Source organism: Orcinus orca, chromosome 15, assembly GCF_937001465.1.
Source record: "Orcinus orca chromosome 15, mOrcOrc1.1, whole genome shotgun sequence".
Taxonomy (NCBI): domain Eukaryota; kingdom Metazoa; phylum Chordata; class Mammalia; order Artiodactyla; family Delphinidae; genus Orcinus; species Orcinus orca.
Window position 1 is genome coordinate 63,102,129 of NC_064573.1, and position 26,476 is coordinate 63,128,604.

A 26,476-nucleotide genomic window follows, 5' to 3' on the forward strand; every position below is an offset into this window, starting at 1 on the left:
TGCCATGCATACATTCAAAAAGCAACTAGAAGATGGGTAAAATAACTTCATGGAAGCTCTGGAAAACGGTCAAAGTCTATAGCAACCATGGGAACACCCAATCAGGAAAAAGCCACATTCAAGTGGTAGGAAATATCATGGCATTTTTACTCACCCTTGGCCCACTTCCTCCCCCAGTGGCACAGCACAGTCTAAAAGAAGCAACAACCCAATTCCAAATTCCTTGCCTCCAACCAGAGGGAGCAGAGTGACCTTATTTTGCAACATTCTGACCTGTCTGGGGGCTGCCTGAGGGACTGATGTCTGTTTTTTCTGACTTGGAACTCAGATAGGGAAAAATTACATAGTTTGGATCTCAGCCAGCAAAAAACTGCAGAAAGTGTCAAGCAATGCTCACAAAAACTGGGTACAGACCTGCAGGTGCCTGGGGTAAGGGACTGTGGGTGGAGGAATACAATAGTACGTCCAAGACCCTGAGAAGCAGGTGACTGGCTCTGGGAAATTAAGACATTTTAAAGCAGGCATATATACTTAAGAATCAAAAGAAGTTCACACACAGGACCAGACACAATGCAAGTGTAGAAAAGGCCTAAGAAGACGTTAAGCCTTCACCCTGAGCTGTTCTCAAGGCTTAGAATAAACCCTGCTAATTAATGAAGGTCTTCCCCAATACAGAGCCAGTCTGCAAAGATTGGGAGAGGATTTATTCAAATGCCTAATTTTCAACAACAAAATAACAGACATACAAAGAAGCAGGAGAACACAGCCCATTTGAAGGAAGAAAATTATGTGGCAGATACGATCCCTCAAGAAACAGTGGGCCTCAGACATACTAAAGAAAGGCTTTAAAGCTACCATCTTAAGTGTGCTCAAAGAGGTGAAGGAAAATATGGACAAAAAACTAAACTGAATTGAAAACTTCACTAGAAGCAGGCTCCAACAGGCAGAAGAAAGACTAGGTGAGCTTGCAAACTGAACATTTGAAATTACTGAGTGTTTGGAATAGAAAGAGCAAAGAAAGGTGAACAGAGCCTTGGGAACTTGCAGGATCACCCAACAACAACCAACAGAATGCACATCTTTTTACTCAAATGTACATTTAACATTCTCTAGGCTAGACCATATGTTAGGCCACAAAATAAGTCTGAACAAATTTAAAAGATTGAAATCATATAAATCACAGTGGAATGAAACCATAATAGGTATCAACAGTAGAAGGAAAACTGAAACATTCACAAATACATGAAAATTCAACAGTATACTCTTAAACAGTCGTGAGTCAAGAAGAAATCACACAGGAAATTAGAAAATATCTTGAGATAAATGAAAATGAAAAGAACAAACCATAGACTTCCCTGGTGGCACAGTGGTTAAGAATCTGCCTGCCAATAAATAAATAAACAAATAAATTTATTTAAAAGAAAACAACAAACCAAAACTTAGGGGCTGCAGCAAAAATGGTACTAAGAAGGAAATATGTAGCTGTAAACACTATATTAAGAGAGAGAGAGAGAGTGTCAGCTGGAGGGAGGGAGGAAGGGTCTCAAATCAACAATCTAACTTTACACCTTAAGGAAGTAGAAAAAGAAGAACAAACTAAACTCAGTGCTAGCAGAAGGAAGAAAATAATAAAGATCAGAACAGAGGTAAACAGAATAGAAAAACAATGGAGAAAATCAACAAAACCAAAGGTCAACAAAATTGACAAACCTTTAGCTAGATTGACTAAAGAGAAAAGACTCAACTTCTTCGTAGAAACACCGAATGGCTAATGATGCCACTGCTGTGGAAGGGCCCAGAGGCCGTGGGGGCCCTGAAATGGGGAGAAAAATAAAGTGAGTGAAGCCGGGAAAGAAAAAAGAGAGTAAAGACTCAAATAACTAAAATAAGAAATGAAAGTTGAGGGGACTTCCCTGGTGGTCCAGTGGTAAAGAATCTGCCTTCCAGTGGGGATGCGGGTTCGATCCTTGGTTGGGGAACTAAGATCCCACATGCTGCAGGGCAACTAGGCCCACGCGCCACAAATACTGAGCTTGCGCGCCTCAACAACAGAGCCCACCTGCCGCCAATTGCAGAGCCCACACACTCTGGAGCCCGCGCGCCACAGCTAGAGAGAGAAAACCCGCATGCCACAACTGGAGAGAAGCCTGCGTGGCAATGAAAGATCCCATATGCCTCAACAAAGATCCCACGTGCCGCAGCTAAGACCTGACGCAGCCAAAAAAACAAAAAACAAAAAAAAACAAATGAAAGTTGGGACATAGGGGCTTACACACTGTGATCAAATGGATTTATTCTTGGAATGCAAGGGTGGTTCAAAAAACTAAAATGTGTAATATACCACACTAGTAGAATGTAGGAAAAAACACATGATCTTCTTGATGCAGGAAGAGCATTTGGCCAAATTAAACATTCTTTCATGGTGAAACACTCAACAAGCTAGGAATAGAAGGAAACTACCTAAACATAATAAAGGAGGAGCTTAGTGGAGGAAGAGGAGCTGGGAGTCTGCCATCCCCTCCTTAAATAAAGAACCATGACTTTCAGCTGAACTGGTATCCCCCATACCAGAGACCCCCTGTTTTACTTTTTTAGTAAATCCCCCATGTTCTGCTAGGGTGAAGGAGGGGCAGGTTTCCTGAGCACACCATGCAGGGGTTGGGAGCTGGGTGTGTGGACTGCCTTCTCCCTGATTTTTTAAAAAATTAATTAATTTATTTATTTTTGGCTGCATTGGGTCTTCATTGCTGTGTACGGGCTTTCTCTAGTTGTGGTGAGCGGCAGCTACTCTTTGTTGCGGTGCACAGGCTTCTCATTGTCATGGCTTCTCTTGTTGTGGAGCATGGGCTCTAGGTATGCGGGCTTCAGTAGTTGTGGCACACGGGGTCTAGAGTGCAAGCTCAGTAGTTGCGGCACACGGGCTTAGTTGCTTTGCGGTATGTGGGATCTTCCCAGACCAGGGATCGAACCTGTGTCCCCTGCTTGGCAGGCGGACTCTCAACCACTGCACCACCAGGGAAGTCCCTGCCTTCTCCCTGATTTAATACGAGAAATTTCATATCTCAGAAAAGGCTTGAGAGTAGTGCAGTGAATAGTGCAGTGAACGCTCCTGTAGCCCTTACTTGCATTCATCAGCCATTAGCATTTTGCTACAGTTGCTTTCTCTATGTACATTTTTTTCTGAACCCTTTGAGAGTGTATTACAGATATGATATTTACCCCTAAATATTCAGCATCTTCTGAGAATGAGAACAATCCACTCTAACCACAGTACAATTTTCACATGCAAGAAACTTACTATAACACTATTATCTTATATATAGTCCATATTGAAATTTTTTTCAATGGTCACAAAAGTGTCACTTACAGGTTTTTTAAACTTTTAAGTCCAGGATTTAGTCAAAGGTTACATGTTGTATTTTCTTGCCATCTTGCTCTGTCCTTTAGTCAAGAGGTGTCCCCAGCCTTTTTATTTATTTATTTATCATTTATTTATGTTTTATAAATTTATTCATTTATTTTTGGCTGCGTTGGGTCTTCATTGCTGCGTGCAGGCTTTCTCTAGTTGAGGCGAGCGGGGGCTACTCTTCTGTTGCGGTGCGTGGGCTTCTCACTGGGGTGGCTCTTGTTGCGGAGCACGGGCTCTAGGCGCGCGGGCGTCAGTAGTTGCAGCATGTGGGCAGTTGTGGCTTGCGGGCTCTAGAGCACAGACTCAGTAGTTGTGGCGCATGGGCTTAGTTGCTCCATGGCATGTGGGATCTTCCCAGACCAGGGCTCGAACCCTTGTCCCCTGCATTGGCAGGAAGACTCAACCACTGCGCCACCAGGGAAGCCCCAGAAAACTTTTTTTTAAATCATGAGTTCGTATTTGCTGTACCTCCGATTCTAATCTAGACTTCCTCCTCTCCTCCCCCATCTCATATTTGTACCTCCCTTTCCCATAAGAACGAACCCTGGTTCCCAGCACCATCTGTATATGTACTCATTTGGCCAATTCTAAAGTACACATAAAAGAGTTTTGGAATTACTGCTCTTGTACCACGGCCAAGAACAAACCTACTAACTAAATTCTAGGATTTCTTCTCAGTTCTTTATGATGTTAGACTGTGTTGCACTGAGGGGGTACAGTCATTGTCTAGTCAGAAGCCACCGGATTCATTCCTGTTTTTCTTCTGTGTGATGTGTTAATGTCTGAATGTTTGCATTCAGTTTTAGGACTTTGCCTCCTCATCTTCATTTATTTTTTAATTGAGATATAAATCATGTACCATAAAATTCATCCCTTTAAAGTGTACAATTTCATGGGCTTTAGTGTATCCACAAGATTAACTGATTTTTTTTTAGAATATGTAAAACATTAGCAAGATTCAAAACTTGTAACTGTATAAAAACATACACTTAGAAGTTCTATTTCCCTTTACCTGTTTCCACCATATCCAATAGGCCACTAGCTTGATTGGTTTCTGGCCTATCTTTTCTGAGTTTTGGGCATTTTTTTGATTACAAAAATAAGCAAATGTGTGTATATTTTACTACTTGTTTCTTTTTCTTTACCATTTCTTACATAAAAAAAGTGTCTTACTGTGTGTACTTTTTGCCCTGATTTTTTTTCTTTTTTAATTCAGTAGAATATCCTTAAAATAACTCTGTATTAATTCATAAAGTTTTTTTTTTTTTAAATTCTTTCTTACTGTTATATTGCTCTCCATCTTAGGAACGTACCGTATTTTATTTAGCCGGTCTCCTATGTGTGGGCCTTTAGGTTGTCCTCATTAGTTTGCTATTAAAAATAACGTCACAGTAAGTAACCTTGTGCATATGCGGGGTTATGGGGGGGCTTTTTTGTTTTGGAGGGAGTTTTGGAGATGTATCATCAGTGTAAATTCTTAAATGTCGGATTGCTGGGTCTAAGGGTCAATGTATATAGTTTGCAAATTTCTTACTTTGCCCAGCTGCTGGCCTAGGATTTAGCTTTCTAGGCTCAAATAAATTTGGAGTGATTTACTTCTAAAATAAGACAATTTTGAGACTGACAAATGCTAAACTGGATGGTATACTGGGACAGCGGGCATAACCAGGCATCTTAGGACATGTGGTCACCTTCTCTACGTTATCACTTGTCCTTCTGTTTTCCAGTTGTTGTTCTTTTTTTTTTTTAATAAATTTATTTATTTATTTTTGGCTGTGTTGGGTCTTCATTGCTGCGCGCGGGCTTCCTCTAGTTGCGGGGAGCAGGGTCTGTTCTTCAGTGTGGTGTGCGGGCTTCTCATTGCGGTGGCTTCTCTTGTTGTGGAGCACGGGCTCTAGAGTGCAGGCTCGGTAGTTCTGGCACACGGGCTTTTAGTTGCTCCGCGGCATGTGGGATCTTCTCGGACCAGGGCTCGAACCCGTATCCCCTGCATTGGCAGGCGGATTCTTAACGACTGCGCCACCAGGGAAGTCCTGTTTTCCAGTTTTTAGAACTTTGTCATTCTCTTAACTGTTCTGTTTGTCCTAGTGACTGCCTTTTTAAAAATCCTGTTACTGGACTTCCCTGGCAGTCCAGTGCTTAAGACTCAGTGCTTCCACTGCAGGGGCATGGGTTTGATCCCTGGTTGGGGAAGTTCTATATGCCGCACAGGGGGGCCAAAAATAATAATAATAAAATAAAATCCCATTACTGTTGTTTTAATGGGTTTCAGAGAACAAGGTGTGTTTGTTCAATCTGATATCTTTAACCAGAAGCTTCAAAAATGTTATTAATCTGGGATTTTTATATCCAGAGAAGTCAATGATATATGAGGATAAAATAAAGAAATTGTAGATATGAATAGACTCATAAATGTTGCTATACCCTTTCTTAGAAAGATGTGATCTTGTAAAAGGAGAGGGTTAAGCAAGAAAGAAGATGACCTGGGGTCCAGGAAACAGGGTCCCAGTGCAGGAGGGTAGCAAAGTGGACCCGAGGATCACAGCCAAGCCCCAGCCCAGAGAGCGGCCCATTCAGCCTGGAGCTGGAAGGTAGGCAGGGATTCCAGGAAACAAAGTGGAGCCAGGTGGCTCTGACACACTGTTTTGAGTGTTTAAAATTTTTACTGTTAGCCTTTGTTATCTGCTGTAGTAGCTGAAAAAATCAGTGGTTGATATACAGAAAGCTAAGAAAAATTTAAAACCGATGCAAATATTAACTCCAGGAAAAAAGAAAGTTGTTAGAGGATCGAAATAACCTTAGTATGCTATTTGGTTCACAAGTGAAGAATACTTACATTATTACATTATTCTACTGACTTTAGTTTTGAAATTGATGCTACTCTGTTGGGAAGGTAAGAGTGTATGTGAGCTAATAATAAGCCTGTACCTGCCTGACCTTAAGTCAGTGGGTAACACTTAAAATTGATAACACTAGAAATAGCAGGGTAAACCTATTATTCGGAAATATAGACATAACAGAAGAAATAAGTAAAAATAAGTAATTCTTTTTAAACTACCGGAAGAAGTAAGAAAAAATAATTTAAAAACTATCTGAAGAATTTTCTGTGGGAAATGGGATTAGGAGCAGGGGGCTGGGGGAGGGGAGGCAGGATTTCTATTTCATCCTGTGATGTACATACCTAAGAATTGAGAAGACCTTGAGGGAGGAGCCCCACTCAGGTCAGTCTGCTTCTGCCACAGCACTCCTGGCATCTGAGAGCTGTGGCCACAGGTGGAGTGTGCCTGGGACTGGTGGCTTCAGCTTCTGTCCCAGGCAGTAGCAGAAGGTAAAATGTCCCTTCTGTGAACTTGTGCCCTGAGACATTCATGGACCTATAGGAGCCGCCGGAGGGAGGCAGATTTTGAACTTGAAACTTATAGGGCTGTGTTTTTGCAGTTAATCTCTGTGTACCGCATATACTGTCCACATGGGTATAAAATGGGAAGACAGAGTGCTCATGTTGGCATGTCCCTGATGGAACAGAGACAGAGATGGTGGTCCCTGGGGCTCCCCCAAACCATCAAACTTTAGCCCAGTGAGATCCCCCTGAGCGACATGACTGGCCCCAGCTGTGGGGAAAGAGAATCAGTTTAAAGAACGTGTTCAGCGTAACGGAAATGCTATTAGTAACTGTATTTCCTGGCTCTCTGGTTTTAGAAATCCTGCGTTGGTTAGCAAGTATTGGTTAACTTAGAGACATTTGATTTTTGACCATGATTCTAAACCTGTTTGGTGTGAAATAGGACAGTGACATGTGTCCCGACAGCTCAGAACACTGAAGAGGCTCCAGTCTGTCCTGCCCGCTCCCTCATTCGGAGACGTTACAGGCTCATCTGGACAAGTTTTAAGTTTCTGGAAACACAAATTAGAATCACTCACATCTTGTCCTTTATTTGCACATCATCTTCTTTTCCGGCCACTTGCTGTTGGGAGCAGCAAGCAGGACACTGCCTGCCCTGACTACTGACTCAGATTCCCCGTTGGACTCGAGGCCTCCAGCTCTTGCTGCCCTGATCTCCAAGGGCACACGAGGGTCCTGAGGCGGGACACTTCTCCTCTGAAGCAGGTCTGTCACGGCCTTGCCTGCCTCCCCATCTCAGACATTCCCTCTTCCTCAGATTTTCAGTAGCGTTTCAGCCGGGTCTCCTCCTTGGGCTCCCATTCTGAAGTCCGGGGACGGACATCTGAAGAGAGAGGAGCAGTCCTTCGGAGACGTCAGGGCTGGACTCAGGTTGGGTTCCAGGCTTGGACTCATCCCCGTCCCCACCACAGGGAGTGAGAGTGAGACCTCCCACTAAGGGGTCAGGGCCACCTGCTGCCGGGTGCCTGGGACAGTGCCTAGAGCTGCTCTGGGGCGTCTGCACCCTGAAACCCGCACTCTGGGGCTGGCCGCACACCCTCCAGCTGGCCGCCGCGCTGTCTGTGGGGCTCAGAGAAAACTCCTTATTGTCAGAGGTGGTCCTAAGAGTGCTGTAAGGCTGCTGATCCAGTGAACTCTGCCTTCCCCAGCCACCCTCACCTCTTGCTTCTGGCCCCCAGGACACTCAGGGGGCCTGTGTCTGTTGGTGGGTTTCGGTGGCAGCATATAATGGACGCTGAATAATGAGTGATGAGGGGGTGGATGTGGGCGTTTGGATATGAAGGAAAATGGAGTAGAGAGGAAGGCTCAGAATTGCTGCCTGAACCACAGAGAAGCCTGCTCATCACAGAGCAGCGTCCTCCACCGCCACCAGGCTTTCTGGTTACTTTACTGTGCTGTTTCACCTGCCCCCCCACCCCCTCCCCGGGCTGCAGATGGCTTCACTGCGGGCAGCATCCTGGCCACCTGGTGTTTGGTGCCCCCAGCAGAACCGGTCCTTTTCTTTCTCTCCCCTCTGCCCTAGATTCCTCGTCCCTCTGTGAGCAGTTTGACCGGTTGTATACCAGGTGCCCAGGTGCTATGCTTGGTCTGGGGAAGAGGCCAAGACCAAGTGGAACCACAGGTCTTGCTCGTTTGAGCAGGCAGAAGGGAGGTGTGAAGAGCAGGCAAAAGGGAGGTGTGAAGTGCAGGCGTAGCGAAATATGCTTCAGCTACACCCAAGCTGGTCTTCAAGCTTGTCGCAGGCATGCCCGGTTTTGGCCTTTGCCCAGGCTGCGCCCTCTGCCTGGGAGGGCTCTGCTCCCCTCCCTCCTTATCCCTCAGCCCAGTGGGGATCTGCCCACTCCTCTGCCTGGCGCCCTGGAGGGACAGAGGCAGGGGCTTTGCATTGTCTCCTCCGGGGAGCGGGAAGTGGTGGTTCTCAGACATGTGCACGGGGCACCCCAGTCCCAGAGAGCTGAAGCCGTCCCACCCCAGGGCAGTGTTTGAAGAGGGCAGCTTCTCCTCTAGGTCTTTGCCTGGGGTCCAACTTATCTCAGGCACTGGGAACACATTTTATGTGTTAGAGTGATTGGCAAGCTGATCCCATCACCTGCCTGGGAAGGGACTATGGAAACTCCGAGGAAATACTCTACTGAGTAGTTAGTGGAAGAGGGACAAAGCTGCTAGGGTCTCAGAAGGACACACATGTGCTTCTTCTACAAAAATTAGGAAATGCAGGCAGCTCCAGCTTGGAACCTTAGGAGTTGTGGTAATTAAAGAAATCGATTCACAGATGCTGAGCAGCCATTGAAAGTGATCTTCACTAAAGAATATGGAAAGCTGTTTATAGTCTTCAGCTTGCAAAGCAAATCATAAAATAGTGCTTGACGTGATCCCAATAGTTTTAAGGATTTGTGTAGAAAGGAGAGATTGGAAGGGCAGCAACCTCTAGAATAGTACAGTTTATCTGTTTCGTCTTTTCAAACTTCTGTATTTCTCAAATATTTTACATTGAATATGTGTTATTTTATAATGGGAAAAAATAAAGATGATTTATTAAATAAAAACAGTGTCAGGGAATTCCCTGGCGGTCTCCTTTCACTGCCAGGGCCCAGTTCGATCCCTGCTGGGGAATGAAGGTCCTCTGCCCCTGCCCGCAGGTGGGAGAGGTGGGGACTGCCCGTTGCCATGCCACGCCCCTACCACGCCCATTGCCCCACCTTGGCATGCGCCACGCCCCTCCTGGGCCACACTCCACCCACCACCCACCCCACCACCCCCGCCTGGCCTGAGGTTGTTGAGCCAGCTGCAGGCAGGTGTCTGTTGTGTCTGCGAAGTCGTGCAGACCAAGTTCATCGCCTGTGCTGACCCTGTACCGGTATCCTCCACCAGGCGCCCCCCAGCAGGCAGAGCGCAGAGGCCCCTCGGAAACATAGCCCCTGGCTCTCTCCTGCCTTGGGTAAATCTCACTTCTCTGGGTCTCCTCTCTCAGACCTGCGAATTACTCTTGGACCACCACACATAAAGCTAGCATTCTTCCTCACCCTGAGCTTTCTGGTCACACTTTAACCATGCTCCAGGCCTGCTGCACACGAGGGCCTGTGCCAGGTGCCCTGACCCTGGCCTTGAGGCTGAGAGAGGGGCAAGCAGACAGAGAGGGCCACACACAGCTAAGAGGGGAGGCTCCAGGTCAGTGGGGAAGCAGCCTGGACTCTGCAGAGAACCCCCTGTGGCCAGGGATGCAGGAGGGTGTTAAGCAGGAGTGGCTGACCCTGTGATGTGCCCACAGTAGCCTGTTAGAAAATGCAACTGAGAGTCCCCATTTCGTAGTCATAATGAAAAATGAAGACTGCCCAGGCGTAATTTCAGCAAGAAGCTCATGTAACCCATTTGGCATGAACGGCACGTTTTAGAGTTCTAAAGAAAACCTGAATAGATGGAATCTGTGCTTCCTCCTCCCTGCCCTCCCAATCCCCCCGCCATCTGACTGTACCGGGGTTCACTTTGGCGTCTGGCCCTCATGAGCAGTGTTGACAGCCACTCTCTCTCTGCTTTCAGAAGTGATCGGGGAGGCGCGTCCTTACCATGGGAAGGAGGCTGTGGATCCGAGGCCGGGGCGGGCTCGAGGCGGCGACCCCACGCACTTCCATGCCATGAATGTGGCGCAGCCCGTCCGCTTCAGCAGTAAGTTGCAGACCTGCCCTGTTCATGAACAAAGGCTCACCCCCCACGTGGTCCCTGGCTCTCCCATGCCACTTGGCTGTGCCGGGGTGTCCACCTAAAATAGCCCTTCAGGGCCTCCTTTGATGGGTGAAGCTGCACAATGACCTGCCCAAAGCCACCCAGCCCGAGTGAGGAAGCCATGACCTGAACCCAGGCTCTGGAACCAGGCTGCTTTTTTTTTTAAGAGATGGTTATTACCTTTGGGGGCTGAACTGTACCCACCCTTTTGTAGGTGGAGAAGCAGGCTCTCCCTCCATTTAGAAATTTTTTTAAATAACTAGTTATTTAATGAACTCTCTACAATATTAGGAGTTTAAAAGAGCAGAATAAATTTAAGGAAAATTGAAAGGCAGAAAAACCACAGCTGAAACCCCCTTCTGAGTAGACATACTTAGGTGTGGTGATGTAGTGGGAATGCTCACACTGCCAGCCTGAGGAGTTCTACCAGCTCATCAGCCACTTTACTCAGCGAACTCAGCGGCTGGTCTTGACTGCCCAGTGGCTACAGCCTCATACAACTGGGAGGCTTATGGTCTTGGAGGCAGAGCTCTCCTGTTGAGCCTCAGCTTCCCCCTTCTTGGGTGGTTTCTGAGCTGCTTAGATGCAGCATGTACAATTGCATTTTGGAGTGAGGATGCTAACTTGGGGGACAACTCCCCGCCGTCTTTCATGTTTCCTAGGGAAGTGCCCGACAGGGTGGCACCACTACGAGGGCACGGCCAGCTGCTACCGAGTCTACCTGAGCGGGGAGAACTACTGGGATGCTGCACAGACCTGCCAGCGCGTGAACGGGTCCCTCGCCACCTTCTCCACTGACCAGGAGCTGCGCTTCGTCCTGACCCAGGAATGGGACCAGCCCGAGCGGAGCTTCGCGTGGCAGGACCAGCACAAGTGAGTCCGGGGTGGGGTCCGGGGCCTGTGGAGTGCCAAGGCCTGCCTAGCATGATGGCCTCCAGGACGTAGCCTCTGGCAGCCCGCAGCAGCCCCGCCCCCTGGAAGCAAATGGAGATGGGGGTTTAGGGTAGGTGTTGCGACGGGGCAGGGTCTCTCAGAGGGGCAGGGATGGGCTGCCACCTTGTGTCACCTTGAGCCAGTCCTTTTCGTTGGTCCCCCTGTGTGGGTTCTGCTGCAACTGCAGGGGGTCTGGGCCTGTGTCAGGAGGGGCTGCTCCACATGGGGCTTCGTAGGCCTGGTTCGCGGGCCATGCAGGTAGGTGGGGCGATCCTTCTGAGAAAGTGGGCTCTGCCAGGCCCGTGCTCAGTGCCTTCCATGGGCCCACTCGTTCAGTCCCCCAGACACCACAGGGCCCAGGGTGGTGACCAGGGCACGTATTAACTGGGGTGTGCCAGGTTCCAACCCAGGCAGTCTGGCTCCGGACCTGGCCTAGACCCCCAGGCTCCACAGCATCAGAGAGCAAGTATGGAAACTGGCCAACTGCCGGCCTCTCCCAGGCCCAGCATTCAGGGGGCTTTGTTCTGGGGTCAGATGTGTGCTGAGGACCCCTTCCACACTGCCGGGGCCAGCAGTGGATCACAGGGTCACCATACTGCCAGTGCTCCCTCCGCACGATGGCAAAGGCTGCCACACTGCCATAGGAACGCAGTGACCGTGGCAGGTGGAGGCTCCACCGTTATGCCCTGTGAGCTTGGCAAATCACCAAAGTGAGAAAGATAACTCCCAGCTCGCTGGGTGGTTGAGTCCTTGGAAAAGGGAGGGGTGGGAATGTGCCCTCAGGATGGGCACATGCATGGTGGGGGCTGGAGGGGCAGAGTGGCACCCACGGCAGCTGGGGACCCACTGATGGACATCTCCAGAGCTGGGAGGCTGCGGTCGGGAGCACCTGCTGGGTGGGAGGCTCCAAGGGAGGCAGTGTGTGCTCATAGGGGTTGTCTTTTATTGAGGTGTAATTCACATGCCATAAAACTCACCCCTCAGAGCATACTACTCTTTGGTTTTAGTGTATTCACAGGTTTGTGTCCACCAAGAACTAAATTGATTTTACTTAGAATGTAAAAGCTTTATTGGTTCAGCTAATAAGAAGAGTCTTGGCAGGAGTCACCCGAGATAAAAACTTTTTCTGACTAGTGAGTTTATTATTTAGAATTTTAATGCATTTTATTAAAACTAAGTATCAAAACTTTCAAAAATCATTAATGCCTTTGAAGCTCAATATTTTAAAGGTCAATGTAACTATTAAAAATGCACACATTCAGGGACTTCCCTGGTGGCACAGTGGTTAAGAAGCCACCTACCAATGCAGGGGACACAGGTTCGAGCCCTGGTCCGGGAAGATCCCACATGCCGTGAAGCAGCTAAGCCCATGTGCCACAACTACTGAGCCTGTGCTCTAGAGTCTGTGAGCCACAACTACTGAGCCCCCGTGCCACAACTACTGAAGCCCTCGCACCTAGAGCCCGTGCTCTGCAACAAGAGAAGCCACCACAACGAGAAGCCTGCGCACTGGAATGAAGAGTAGCCTCTGCTCTCTGCAACTACAGAAAGCCTGCACACAGCAACGAAGACCCAATGCAGCCAAAAATAAATAAATAAGTTTATTTTTTTAAAAAAAACATGCACACAGTGGTGCCTGCTTCCCCCTGTCCCACTGAGGTCTCCTGCGGTCTGTCTTCCTGCAGGTTGTGGGTCGGCTACCAGTACGTCATCACTGGCCGGAACCGCTCCTTAGAAGGTCACTGGGAGGTGGCATTCAAAGGTAAGGCTTCCTGGTCCTTCAGAAGAGTTGTTGGGCTTGAACCTGGGGGGCGTCATCCTGACAAGGGCGACTATTGCTAAGCTCTCCACTCCAACCTTCTCCCACCCGGGTGCCCGGTGCGGGGCTGTGTGGAGGATTGGGCCCCACACCCGGGGAGGCTGTGATGGCCCAGCCCCGGTCAGGCCCTTCCGCCAGACCCAGGTGGGGCTTGGCCTCCTCCGGAACCTGTGGTGGCTTCTGCCTTGGCCATTTCTAGACTGTCCACCCTCGTTTCAAAGTCCACAACTTTAATTGGAGCATAAAAATGAGCAGAGTGTGCAGCGGACATGAACTCAGGCCAGAGAGGGAGGGACAGGCTTCCTAGAACAGGGAAGGTCAGAGTTAGGGTCCAAAACATCCTGGAACCGTCAGGCAGGTGGAATTAAAATAGATTATGTGAGTGTGAGCATGCATGTGTGAGCGTACATGTGTGTTGCTTTAACTACCGAGGTGATGTCAGGAGCCATGTGAGCAGCTGCGTTCCCACCCGCCCGTGGTCACCCCTCCTGTCCCATTGCCCGGGTGCTGGCAGGTTCCTCCACCTGCCACCCGAGCCACATGCCTTGCCCTGTCCCTCCTTGGGCCTCTCCTGTTAGGCTGCTCCTTGGGCCTCTGGCTTGAGCTTGGGGCCAGTTCCTTTTCCCAAACACATCCCAGTCCTGCTGTTGATGTGTCTCTGAGGACAAGTGAGGGCTGGTGAGCCTGGGGATCCCGGGCTGCTTGCTCTGTCACCTCCCTGTGGAAAGTGAAGGGACGTTGCACTCGGGCAGAGCTCACTTGTCTCCCAGCCTGGGGGACCTTGTGGCAGGTGGGCGGCCGTGTCTCCACACAGACCGGTCAGGGCCCTGGGCAGTGGCTTCCCCCCGAGTGGCCCCCCCCTCAGTCCTCAAAGGTCCTGCTGGAGCATCCCTGACCTGTACTCCTGGAGTGTGAGTGCCTGTTCCTATTTCCCGGTGGAGTAGTTGATTCGGAAATGGCCATTAGGTTTCCAGGCTCAAGAGTCATAGCATGCCTGCAGAGGATCATTCTAGTAGGTTCTCACCTGCCCTAATCCCAGCTCTTGGGGTGAATCCCTAACCCCAGTAGAGGGTGCCAGCCTTTAGGACAGTGTGGATACTCCTGGGCACACTTGTGGTCCTGACACTGTGGTCGAAGAGAGTCCACAGCTTCTCACTGGCTGAGTCCCTCTGAGGAGGAAGGGGCGTCTTTCTCCTTCCTGTGGGCACTGCCGTCCTTGCAGGGCCTCTGACGTTGTAGTAACGTTTCTAAGTGTGCCTGCCTCCCTGCTCCCTGGCCTGCTGCCATCATGCTGTGACGCTGTCTGTCCCGCAGGCTCCTCAGAGGTGCTTCTGCCCCCGGACCCCATCTTCGCGGCGGCCACGTCAGAGGGTGACGGTGTGTTCTGCGCGCAGCTGCAATGCTTCCACTTCCCCACGCTCCGCCACCACGACCTGCATAGCTGGCATGCTGAGAGCTGCCACGACAAGTCCTCGTTTCTGTGTAAAAGAAGTAAGCGCACATCTGACGCAGGCGGGCATCCCGTTTGGCCCTGTAGGCTGGGCCCCAGTGTCATCCCTGAGCCCTCATCTCCCCCCAGGACAGAGGCCCTGCCCACCCCGTGTCGTTAGGAGTTGGGATGACGGTGGTGACCAGAGGACCTGCCACATCTCGTGGTGTCCTGGAGCCTCGGACTCTCTTAGTCACCTCCCCCTGCTCTCCGCGGGTCCTCCAGAGGCCCTCACTCTGCTTCTCTGTCAGCCCCATCTGGGCCAGTGCCCTCCAGCCTGTGGTGTCAGGTCTGTTCTGGGCCCTCTGCCAGCTCGCTCACCCACATTCCACATTGAGGTTCTTCCAGCCTCAGGGCCATGCTGTGATTGTGCAGCCCGACGGCAGGGCTCCCTCATCTGTCCCCTCTGGGGACCATCCCTGCCTTCGCTGCTGATTTGTCGTGGGTCAGGATTTCACAGGGGCCAGAGCCTGGTTTTGGACTTGGCCGTTGGTCAGTCCTTGCACGGGCACCATCTCATCACATTTATAGGAGCTTCGTGACAAGTCCTTCCAGTTGGTGGGCTCCTCTTCTGTCCTCAGCCATCGTGTTGCCTGTTCTGGACCTTTTCCTCTTCTGTATGAATTTGGGGATCAGTTTTCTGAACTCCCTTATTAATTGTCTATTAGAGAATAGACTTTCTGTTTAGACATTTTTGTGTTTTCTTTCAAATCTTTTTTCTCTTTTAAAACTTCTTTACTTTTTTTTCCTGGTGTTTCTTTTCTTGCAGCTTCACTTAGAAGTGGTAATAGTAAGCATTCTTATCTTCCCAACCCAAAAGGGATGGCTTTTAGTGTTTCAGCATTAAATGTAAGATTTTCTCTAGGACTTAGAAAACCAGATACCTTTATGAGGCTAAGGAAGTACCCATCTAGTCCTTGTTTGCTGGGAAGTTTTACATTACAAAAATGTATTGATTTTTATATTAATCCTTTTTCTGCATTTATTGGGAGTGTGTGGTGTTTCTTCTTTACTGTTTTACATTACTGCTTTGTTTATATTACGTGATTTTATCATTTACTCTTTCACATTAATAGATTTTCTCATTTTGAACCGTCCTCCTGGTTTTTGTATGTTTATTGCCAGCTTTGGTTTGCTGATATTTTATTTAGGATTTTTGAAACTGCTTTAAGAAGTGAGCTTAGCCTGTTACTATCATTCCTTTTCCACGTGCTCCTTGAATAGTTTTTGTTATCACATTTATATTAGGTTTATGAAATGAGCTGGGAAGCATTCTCTTTTACCAGCCTCTAAGTCAGTTTGTACTAGTTGGTTATAATCTTGACCTTGTTTGATAGACCAACCTTATAGGAGCATCTGGGCCCAGGGGCTAGGGAACTTTCTAACTTGTTACTTAGATATCATTCCACACTTAGGGAAAAGTTACTAGAATGATACAAGGAACTTCCTGTCATACGCCTTCTACACAGAATCACCAGTTATTTATATTGTGCCACATTTGCTTTATCATTCTCTCTTTGACTATTTTTCCTAAATCTTTTGAGAGTAAATTAGAGATACTGTTCCCTTGAGGCCTAAATACTCAGTGCGTATTTCTAAGAAAAACAGCATGTTCTTATATAACCACAGCACAATTATCCAAACAAGGACGTTTGATCTAGATGCAATACTGCACAATAAATACTACACAACAAACACCGCACAACAATCTGCAATTTATTATTCTGGTGTTCTCAGTTGTTTCAATAACGTGCTTTACGGGTTTTCTTTTTCTTGGCCCAGGATCCAGTTCAGAATCATGCATTGCACTTAGTTGTGGTGTCTCTTTAATTTCCTTTTGGTCTTTCTGTTTGAGTAATTTCTATAGACCTGGCTTCAAGTTTACTAATTCTTTCCTTGGCTGTGTTGAGTCTACTTGTGAACCCACTGATGGCTTTCTTCATCTCTTTTTTTTTTTAACATTTCATTTCTAGCATTTCTGTTTGATTCTTACAGTTTCTCTCTGCTGAATTTCCCATCTTGTATGTTGTCAACTTTTCCACTAGAGGTTTTCGCATATTAATCCTACTTGTGTTAAATTTTCTGTGTGTTACTTCCTTCTTCTGTGTCATATCCTTGATGATCGTGTTGTCTCTGGAGTTTGGTATTTCCTTCTGGTTTGTCGTGTGCCTTGTCATATTTTGTTGAAAGTCAGCGCCTTGTATAGGACAGTGGAGGGGAGTCCAGTCATTTTGGTGCCTGGAAATAGGCTGGCCTTTCTTCTGTGTGCCTTGGGTATAGTGGGTGGAGGGGTCTGTGTCAGCAGGAGTCAGACTGGGCTGTGGCTACCTTTATGCATCTTGTTTGCTACAGGGCTCTTCTTAGTGTCTGTTCCAGCCTCTGCTTTAGGTTTTCCCTTTGGGCCCCTCTTCAGGGCATCTGTCCTCAAGGCCTCCCAGCGGCGTGGGCTCCTCAAGTGCTTCCCCACCTCCAGCTGGGGTTGTGGAGCCAGCAAGGAGCTTTTCAGCGGTGCCATGATGGCTCCAGCTGTGCTCGGATTGGATGTGGTTGGTGTGGGAAGCTGGAGTGGGCTGGCTAGAAGCCAGCCCATCCCTAGCCACTTAAAATCACTAACACTTCTAAAGTTTTTTCATTTCAATAGTGTTGTATAAATTGAACCATATTGCTATGCATCCTTTGGGGATTGGCTCTCTGCCAGCACAGTTCCAAGTTGTTACATGTGTGTCTTGTCAGTACTTTGTTCCTTTTTATTGCTGAGTAGCATTTAACCAGTCACTCACCTGTTGAAGGACAACTGAGCTGATTCCAGTTTTTTGTTTTTGTTTTTAAAAATATTTATTTATTTATTTATTTATGGCTGTGTTGGGTCTTCGTTTCTGTGCGAGGGCTTTCTCTAGTTGCGGCGAGCGGGGGCCACTCTTCATCGCGGTGCGCGGGCCTCTCACTATCGCGGCCTCTCTTGTTGCGGAGCACAGGCTCAGTAGTTGTGGCTCACGGGCCTAGTTGCTCCACGGCATGTGGGATCTTCCCGGACCAGGGCTTGAACCCATGTCCCCTGCATTGGCAGGCAGATTCTTAACCACTGTGCCACCAGGGAAGCCCCTGATTCCAGTTTTTGACTGTTACAGTTAAAGCTGCCATAAACATGTGCACACAGGTTTTTCTGTGAATGTAAGTTTTCCCTTCTCTGGGATAAATGCACAGGATTGCAGTTGCTGGGTTGTATGGTAGTTGCATGTTTCATTGTTTATGAAACTAGTGAACTTTTTCAGAGTGTTTACATTCCCACCAGCCATGTAAGAGTGACCCAGTTTTCTCCACATCGTGGCCAGCACTTGTGATTTTCACTATTTTTAATTTTTAGCCATTCTGATAGGTATGTAGTACTATCTCATGGTTTTAATTTGCATTTCCCTGAGGCTAATGATGTTAAACCTTTCCGTGTGCTTATTTGTATATTTTCTTTGGTGAAATATCTGTCCATGTCATTTGTCCATTTTCTAGTTGGATTGTTTGGGTTTTCTACTGTTGAGTTTTCAGAGTTCTTTATGTATTGTAGGTTCTAGTTCTTTGGCAGATGAGTTTTTTACAGGTACTTTTTCCTATTCTGTAGCTTGTCTTCATCCTCTTCACATGGGCTTTAACAGAACAAAGGTTTTTAGTTTTGCTGAAGTCCAGTTTAACAATTCTTCCTTCTATGGGTCACTCTTTTGGTGTCAGGTCTGAAAACTCTTTGCCTAGCCTTACATTCTGAAGAGTTTACCCTGTGTTGTGTTCTAAAAGTTTTATAGTTTGTATTTTACATTTGAGTCTATAATCCATTTTGAGTTAATTTTTTAATAAGGTGTGAGAATTAGGTCAAGCTTCATTTTTTTGCTGTGGATGTCCAGTTGCTCCGGCACTGTTCGTTGAAAAGCTGTCTTGCCTTCATTGCATTTTGTGCCATTGTCAAAACTTAGTCAAGCATGTTTGTGTGGGTATATTTCTGGGTTCTCTATTCTGTTCCATTGAACCTTCTGCATTACCACACTGTCTTGATTACTGTAGCTGTATAATCAGTGTTGAAATCAGGAAGTGGTTCCTCCTACCTTATTCTTCTAGGTCAGGATGGTTTTAGCTGTTCTAGAGCCTGTGTCTTTTCTACCTAAATTTTAGAATAAGCTTATCTGTCTATAAAAACCTTGCTGGGATTTAGATAAGAAGTGCATTAAACCTATATAGGTCAATCTGGGGAGATGTACATCTTTACAATGTTGAATCTTCCAATGCACGAACATGGTATGTCTCTCCATTTACTTAGATATTCTTTTATTTCTTTCATGAGCATTATGTATTAGTTAATGCTCATTGCTTTTATGCCCTTTCAATGGGCAGAGCTAAGACGTGTGTGTGTGTGTGTGTGTGTGTGTGTGTATACATGTGCGATTTTTAATACTGATTTAGTTCCTTTAATGGCTATAGGCGTATTCACATCTCCTAGTTTTCTTGAGTCAGTTTCGGTAAGTCATGTGTATCTAGGGCATTGCCCATGTAATCTAATCTAAATAATAGCTTATGATTTTTTTGAAGCATTTGTATGTCTGTCATTGTGCTCTCCTTTTGTTTCCTGATATCATTTACGTACTCTTCCTTTTTCTTGATCAGTCTCACTGGAGGTTTGCCTCTTTGATTCATCTTTATGAACTCCCGGCCACAGGGTTTTTATACATCTGGTAGCTCAGGCTTGTTGGTGCTCTTGCTCAGATCTTTTTTGGCTGCATGATACATCAGTTTTTGAAAGAGACATGTTATAATCTCTCACTATGGATGTTGATTCATCCATTTTTCCTTGATACTCTCTAATTTTAGCTTTATCTTTCTTGAGATCATGTTGTTAGGGACATAAGCCATTATAATTATTATATCTTCCTGGTGAGTTGAACCTTTCAATCATTAATCGAACCTTTTTTACCCATAGTAGTTTTTGTTTGTTTTACTTAAAGTCTCCTTCTTTTCCAGTGGTAGCTGTAAAATGGTGTTCCCCTGACCCCTCCTCAGGCTTGATTAATTTGCTATAACAGCTCACAGAACTCAGGAAACCTGTCTACCCACTAGATTACTGATTTATTGTGATGAGGAGACACATAAGGCGAGGTCCCCAATGAAGGAGCTCTGTTCTTGGGGAGCTTGGTGCCCAGCACAGCAGCCTGCAGAATGGTCTGGTTCCGTGTCATGGAAGCTTTCCAAAAAGGCCAGAAAGCTGTCCTTTTGGGTTTTTATGGAGGCTTCATTACATAGGCATGATTGATTAAATCGGCCGTTGATGATTGATTCAACCTCCACCCGCCCCTACCCACCCCTTCCCCAGAAATCAAAGGATGGGAACCAAAAGTTCCAACCCTCTGATCACAGGGTCGGTCCTCCTGTCAACCAGATTCCAAAAGTCACTTCATCACAGAACAAAAGACTCCTGTATCACTCTCTGCACTTAGGAAATTCCAAGCATTTGTGAGCCAGGAACTGTGGGCGAAGACCAAATGTATATGAGAAGTGTATGTTGGTCATCTGAATGACCAAATATATGTTTCTTCTAAATCACACTGTCACATACTTCTGTGAAACTCCGTTCTCTTTTCCTCTCTTTGCAGCATGAGTACTGTATACATTAGATCTCTTAGTGTTAAAAACCCAACACTGCACAGTTGTAATTGCTTTACCATCTGCAGCCGTTTCCTTTGCCCACTGCAGCTTTGCTTCCACACACCTCTTTCACTGTCACTGGCACATACATTCCAGGTATATTACCTTTCCATATGTTATGGGCCCAGCACTACACTATAGATATATTATTTTATACAACTGCCTTTTAATTAAGTTGAGAGAATAAAGGAGGAAAAAATATGCATTTATACTGTCTTATAATTACATAATTGCCTTTTCTAGTGCTTTTTGGCTTTTTGTATGGATTCAGATTACTCTCTGAAGGTCACCTGCTTTTTGCTGCAGAGCTTCCTTTGGTGTTTCTTATCCTGGGAGTCAGAAAGCACAAGTTCTCTCAGGTTTTGTTTACCCGGGAAAGTCTTCATTTTTGAAAGACAGCTTTGCTGGATGGAGAACTCTTGGTTGACAGCTTTTCCTTTGAGCACTTAGAATTCATTATCCCACCGCCTTCTGGCCTCTTGGCAGGAAATCTTACTGGGGTTCACAATAAGTATTGTGTCATTTTTTCTTGCTCTTTTTAAGGTTTCCGTTCTCTCTGACTTCCCGCTTTCTCCCTGTGCCATGTCTGTTCTTTGTGTTTATCCTACTTGAAGTCCGTTGAGCTTCCTAGATGTGCAGGATTCTGCTTTGCAGCGAATGTGGGCGTTTTTGTCCGTTGTGTCTCCACATGGTTTTCCTGCATCTCCAAGGGCTCTGCTCATTTTCTTCATCCTTCCTCCCTCTGTTTGAGCAGGAACACTTTTATGTAAGTTTCTTGCCCTGCACACTCCTGATCATGTGGGTCACACAGATTTGACTCCAGTCAAGTGTGGCACAGACCCGAGGTGTGGCATCTTCTGCGAGTTTTCCGAGATGTCCCTACCCCACTGAGAGACCAGAACATCTCCTCCTCGTGTCCCTGAAGAGAACCACACCCCTGCCTCAGCCCTCATGCCCAGCATTGGGCGTGTCTCCTACCCGCTTCAGGGCCTGCGCCTTCACCCCCTCTTGTCTCACACCAGCAGTTCTTCCTCCTCTGGTACCAGTCGGCTTTGTGCGAATTCACTGTGTGTCTCAGTTCCAGTGGACCGTCTCCGAAGGCTCATTTGAGATACATTCTGATGCTAAAAGGGCTGATACTCATGATACCTGCATTTTATAATGGAGGGAATCTCACATGTAATGCGCTTAGGCACTTGAAAGCAAGCGCTTCTCCCCGGGCTCTCTGTCCCTGCTGTCTGCTCGTGGCCAGGTATGCTGAGCAACGTGTTGTCCTGACAGTGTGCCAGGCGGTCTCTCAGCCCCTCCCTGTGACCACGGGCAGACCCACCACCCTGGAAGGGGGTGCTTCAGGTCCATCTTGCCAACTCCTCTGCTGTCATGTTGGCCCAGGCCCGGGTGGGGAGTCAGGGCTCCTCTGGCTGGTGACCCACATATCTCTTCCTATTGCAGGTCAGACATGTGTCGACATCAAGGACAACGTTGTGGATGAAGGGTTCTACTTCACCCCCAAAGGGGACGATCCGTGCCTGAGCTGCACCTGTCACAGAGGGGAGCCCGAGATGTGCGTAGCTGCCCTGTGCGAGCGGCCCCAGGGCTGCCAGCAGTACCGCAAGGACCCTAAGGAGTGCTGCAAGTTCATGTGCCTGGACCCAGGTGAGATGGCGAGCTCGGCCTTGCGTGGGGCTGCGTGTTCACATGGCAGCTGTGACCAAGGGCTGTAGGCCTGTCTTCTCTCCTGGTTACACTCAGAACTGGCTTCCGTCGTGGTCCCCATTGGAGCTCTTCCTGTTTCTGAGTGTGGTGACGTGGAAGGTGATGACAGTTTCTGTTGCTTGCCATTATCAGTCTTTACTGTTAGAATCTTTAAGAAAAAGATTAAATATTACCCACAGTTTTGACATAAAACTCCTCCCCACTCGGTGGTGACTCACGGTGGACGCCAGGGGCCATGTGGTCTCTGGGTGACCCTCCTCCTTCCACTTCTGATAAAAGAGCAGCGGGTGGGACTGTCCTTTCAGCCCTTAGCACAGCAACTCACGCACCTGATTGTTCTCCACGCCAGAGCAGCTGGCATCTCCCTGTGAATTCATGACCTCAAGAGAAATGTAAATCAGAAGCATGAATTTCAATGTGAGCGACACGGGCTTGTGGGCCCCACAGCGGACGGCTTGGGCAGGACCTATGGAGGGAAGCTGGAGCCACATGTGAGGGCCACACACCGAGAGCCGTCCTGCTCCCCAGGGCCATCAGGGCAAGCCAGACAGCGTCAGGCTGGCTGAGGCTCGGCGGGCCGGGTGCTCTGGCGTGTATCCCAAACCTGTGTGGCTGGCTGTGGTGCATGCAGAGGCCATGTTTGCGAGGAGCCAGCAGGGGACATGGAGCTGGGGTGCGCTCAGGACTCCCCATCCCACAGGGTAGATGGTACCCGCTACTGAAGGGCACATGCCTGCAGATGTCTGACAAGCCAGTTGGGTGCCTGCCAGGTCTCCTGCGCCCCAGCCACATCACTCCAGCCTCCAGCTTACTCACCTTCCACAGGAGTCAAATGCTGGCTTTCACAAGTCTCTTCACCAGGATTCCTGGTTCCGTTTCTCAGGAGTTGACTTCTGCTGCCTTGACTCTCTGTCCAGGCTCTGTAAGAATGACCAAACATATACAAGCGTGACTCATCTGTGGGCATGCATGGCCCGTGGAGCCCACCCAGCTCTGAGGACTTTTCAGCAGACCACGGCCTTCAGGGCATCTGGGCAGGATCAGAGCTGCCACAGGCCTCTCTCCAGTGCAGCCAGAATAGCCCAGTCAAGGCCTCACCCTGCCCCACACTGTGGCCTTGCTTCTGCAGCCTTCTGACTGCCTCCCAGGCCAAGCATCCTCTTCTGGGAACTGCCCACACTGCACCAAGGAAAGAGACACCAGGAAAATATCTCCTTCAACAAGGCTAGGACGTCTGCTCTCACACCATGTTCGGGGTTGTATGGGAGGTCAAGGGCAATGTCAGAAAAGGCATCCAGACCAGAAGGGAAGAAATGAAATCATTTCTTGTTGTAGATGATGTGATTGTCTGCGTAGAAAATCCTAGAGGATCTACAAGAATGTTGCTAGAATTAATAAATGTGTTTAGTTTAGCAAGGTCTCCAGATACAAGGTCAATATGCAAAAATCCATTATGTTTATATATACTACCTGTAAAAAGTTGGAAATTGAAATTTTTAAGAAAAGTACCATTTATTAGTAGCACCAAAAACCATGAAATACTTAGGTACAAATCTTACAAAATATGCACACCGTCTGTATGCTACAAATCGTTAAGACACTGATGAAAGAAATCAAGGGCATAAATGAAATAAAAGGTTCATGGATCAGAAGACTCAATATCACTAAAAGGTTAATTCTCCCCAAATTATCTATAGATTCTATACAGTACCAACCAAAATTCCAGCAGGGTTTTTTTACAGACATTAACAAGTTGATTCTAAAATTTATGTGGAAAGGCAAAGGAATTAGAATAGCCAAACCGGTTTTTAAAAAGAACAAAGTTGGAGGATTCATAGCACCAGATATAAAACTTACTATATAGTCATAGTAATCAAAACTGTGATTTTTTAGCACAAGAATAGACACATAGGTCAGTGGAACAGAATAGAGAGTCTAGAAATAGTCTACACTTATGTGGTCAACTGCTGTTTAACAGAGGTACAAAGACAATTCAATGAAGAAAGGATAGTCTTTCAACAAATGGAGCTGGAACAATTGGACATCCATAAGCAAAACAAAAAAATTAACCTTACACTACACTTCTTGCAAAATGGTCATACACCTATGTAAAACTTTAAATTATAAAATTTCTAGAAAAAAACATACGTTCTTTTATTTTATTTTTAATTTTGGGATATAGTTGATTTACAATGCTTTAGTTTCAGGTGTACAGCGAAGTGAATCAGTTAGACATATACATATGTCCACTCTTTTTTTAGATTCTTTCCCCATATAGGCCATTACAGAGTATTGAGTAGAGTTCCCTGTGCTACACAGTAGCGTCTTATTAGTTATCTATTTTATATATAGAGTAGTGTGTGTATGTCAATCCCAATCTCCCAATTTATCCCTCCCCCCCAACATATGTTCTTTTAAAATTAAGTCTTTTAAAAGAAAACAGGAGAAAAATCTTTGTAACCTTGGGATATGCAACATTTTTAGATCAAAAGCATGGTCCACAAAAGAAACATTGATAAATTAGACTGCATCAAAATTGAAAACTTCTGCTCGTTGAAAGACCCTTAAAGAATTGAAAAGATAAACCACCAACAGAGAAACACAGATCGGACAAAGGTCTTGTATTCAGAGTATATAAAGAACTCTCAAAACTCAATAATAAGAGAACAAACCACCCTGTTAAAAAATGGGCAGAGGCTCTAAAATGACACTTGACCAGAGCAGATGCACGAAGTCAGCCAAGCACCTGAAAAGATGTTCAGCGGTCATTCAGCTCATTCAGGAAACAAATCGACGCTGAGCAACGGCCTCTCCTTCCGTCCTGCGCTGGTGCCCGGGCTTGGGGCCGAGAGGTGTGAGGTGCTGGCCGTGCACCAGCCGGTAGCAGAGCCTGCATCAGGGACCAGGCACCCGCCTCCGATTCCTGCTGAGCTTCGGCTCCACCTGCTTCCTCCACAGAGACTGGATGCTGTCGTTGGCACCGAGCCCAGTGGGGCGCCAAGCTCCTCGTGGTGGCCTGGGGAGGCCTGGGCAGGCTTAGGCATCAGACCAACGGTCAGGCCAGCGGCCTCCGGGGCCCCTTCCATTCAGCAGTGTCTGCTGCAGCATTATGTGTCTTCTGTCGGGGCCCAGGGCTGGCCAGGGACCTGCAGCCTGGACCACAGCAGGCAGCCCCGCCTGGCACTGTCCGGACCCCATGGAGGGACCTGACATGTTGAGGGCCCCCGGGGGCCCCTGGCTGGCCTCTGCCCCCTGGGACAGTACTCTTTTCTTCATGTCTGACTGCTGGTACCTCTTCCTGGTGAGTACTGTGGATGACGGTCAGGGACCTTGGCCATGTCCTTGGGCTTATTTTAGGACTGAGCAGGAATTAGTCATTGCAGAGGCCCGCTGCTTTAGTTACCCCCCGACCCTGGGGTCTCTGAGCTGGCTGCCAATTAACAGCAGCCCCGTGGGCTGACAGACCTCCTCCCGGACGGGGATGAAATGTTCCCTTGAGACCGGCATCAGAACAGCAGCTAATTAATGAGAGGATGTTTCCTTTCACACACTTACTCCAGTGTTGTCAGCAGTAAATGCAGCTTTGGGGGAAGCTTTCTGGCCCCATGGGAGGAGGGCCAGTATGAGCCTGGCCATCCAGTTGGCACCTGTGTTGGCTGTGAAGTGTCTCCTCAGGGCTGGCAGTTGGGGACTTGCCCATGTGGCTGTTGCAGAAGTGGGAGTGGACATGGAGGCTCCCATGGCTCAGGTCACTCCTGCCCAGTGAAGCTCCCTGGCCTCCATGCTGCGTCTGGAGGCAGGTGTTCCCAGATCCCCCTGGTTCCGATTCTGTGACTCGGCGGAAGTGGCAACCTCATGCAGGCGAGAGCCCTGGGAATGCCTGACACCGTTCTCTCCCTCTCTGCCTTGCACCAGCACCTCTCCTAGCAGCGCCCAACAAGCCTGGTGTGTGCCGGGCAGGTCAGGTCAGACCCTGAGCTAGTGGCCAGTGGGATGTTGAGTTGCATCCCCGGCCTCTGCCCACCAGGTGCCAGAAGTGCCTCCCCCGCCTGCTGTTGGGGACCGCCAAAGGTATCACCAGAAGCTGCCAGTGTCCCCGGGGGTGCAGAGTCACCCTGGTGAGGCCCCTGGACACGTGTGGTCAGAGGCACAGGGCCCTTAGCAGAGCGCCCTGCAGCTGCAGCCTCCACAAGCAGAGGACTTTGGGACGCTTGGCTGGTGGGGCGGGGTTGGTGCTCACCACGGAGCTGCTGCCCAGGCCCTAGGCCCCCACCGCTTCTGCCCCAAGACATCTGGGTGCAGGCCGGA

General features: G+C 47.9%; 1 protein-coding gene across 11 annotated transcripts in view; it reads left to right on the forward strand.

Moving 5' to 3' along the window:
* The window catches only part of DGCR2 (DiGeorge syndrome critical region gene 2), a 69,439-nt gene that overhangs the window by 37,026 nt on the left and 5,937 nt on the right, over nucleotides 1-26,476 (forward strand). For 6 of the 11 annotated variants that reach the window (XM_033439574.2, XM_033439581.2, XM_033439577.2 and 3 more), the window contains 5 exons: nucleotides 10,350-10,475; nucleotides 11,186-11,405; nucleotides 13,151-13,227; nucleotides 14,599-14,775; nucleotides 21,905-22,108. In XM_033439574.2, coding sequence (XP_033295465.1) covers nucleotides 10,350-10,475; nucleotides 11,186-11,405; nucleotides 13,151-13,227; nucleotides 14,599-14,775; nucleotides 21,905-22,108 — 804 coding nt within the window. The remainder of the gene's footprint in view (nucleotides 1-10,349; nucleotides 10,476-11,185; nucleotides 11,406-13,150; nucleotides 13,228-14,598; nucleotides 14,776-21,904; nucleotides 22,109-26,476) is intronic. The other 5 variants (XM_033439575.2, XM_033439578.2, XM_049698506.1 and 2 more) reach the window with 1 other exon arrangement.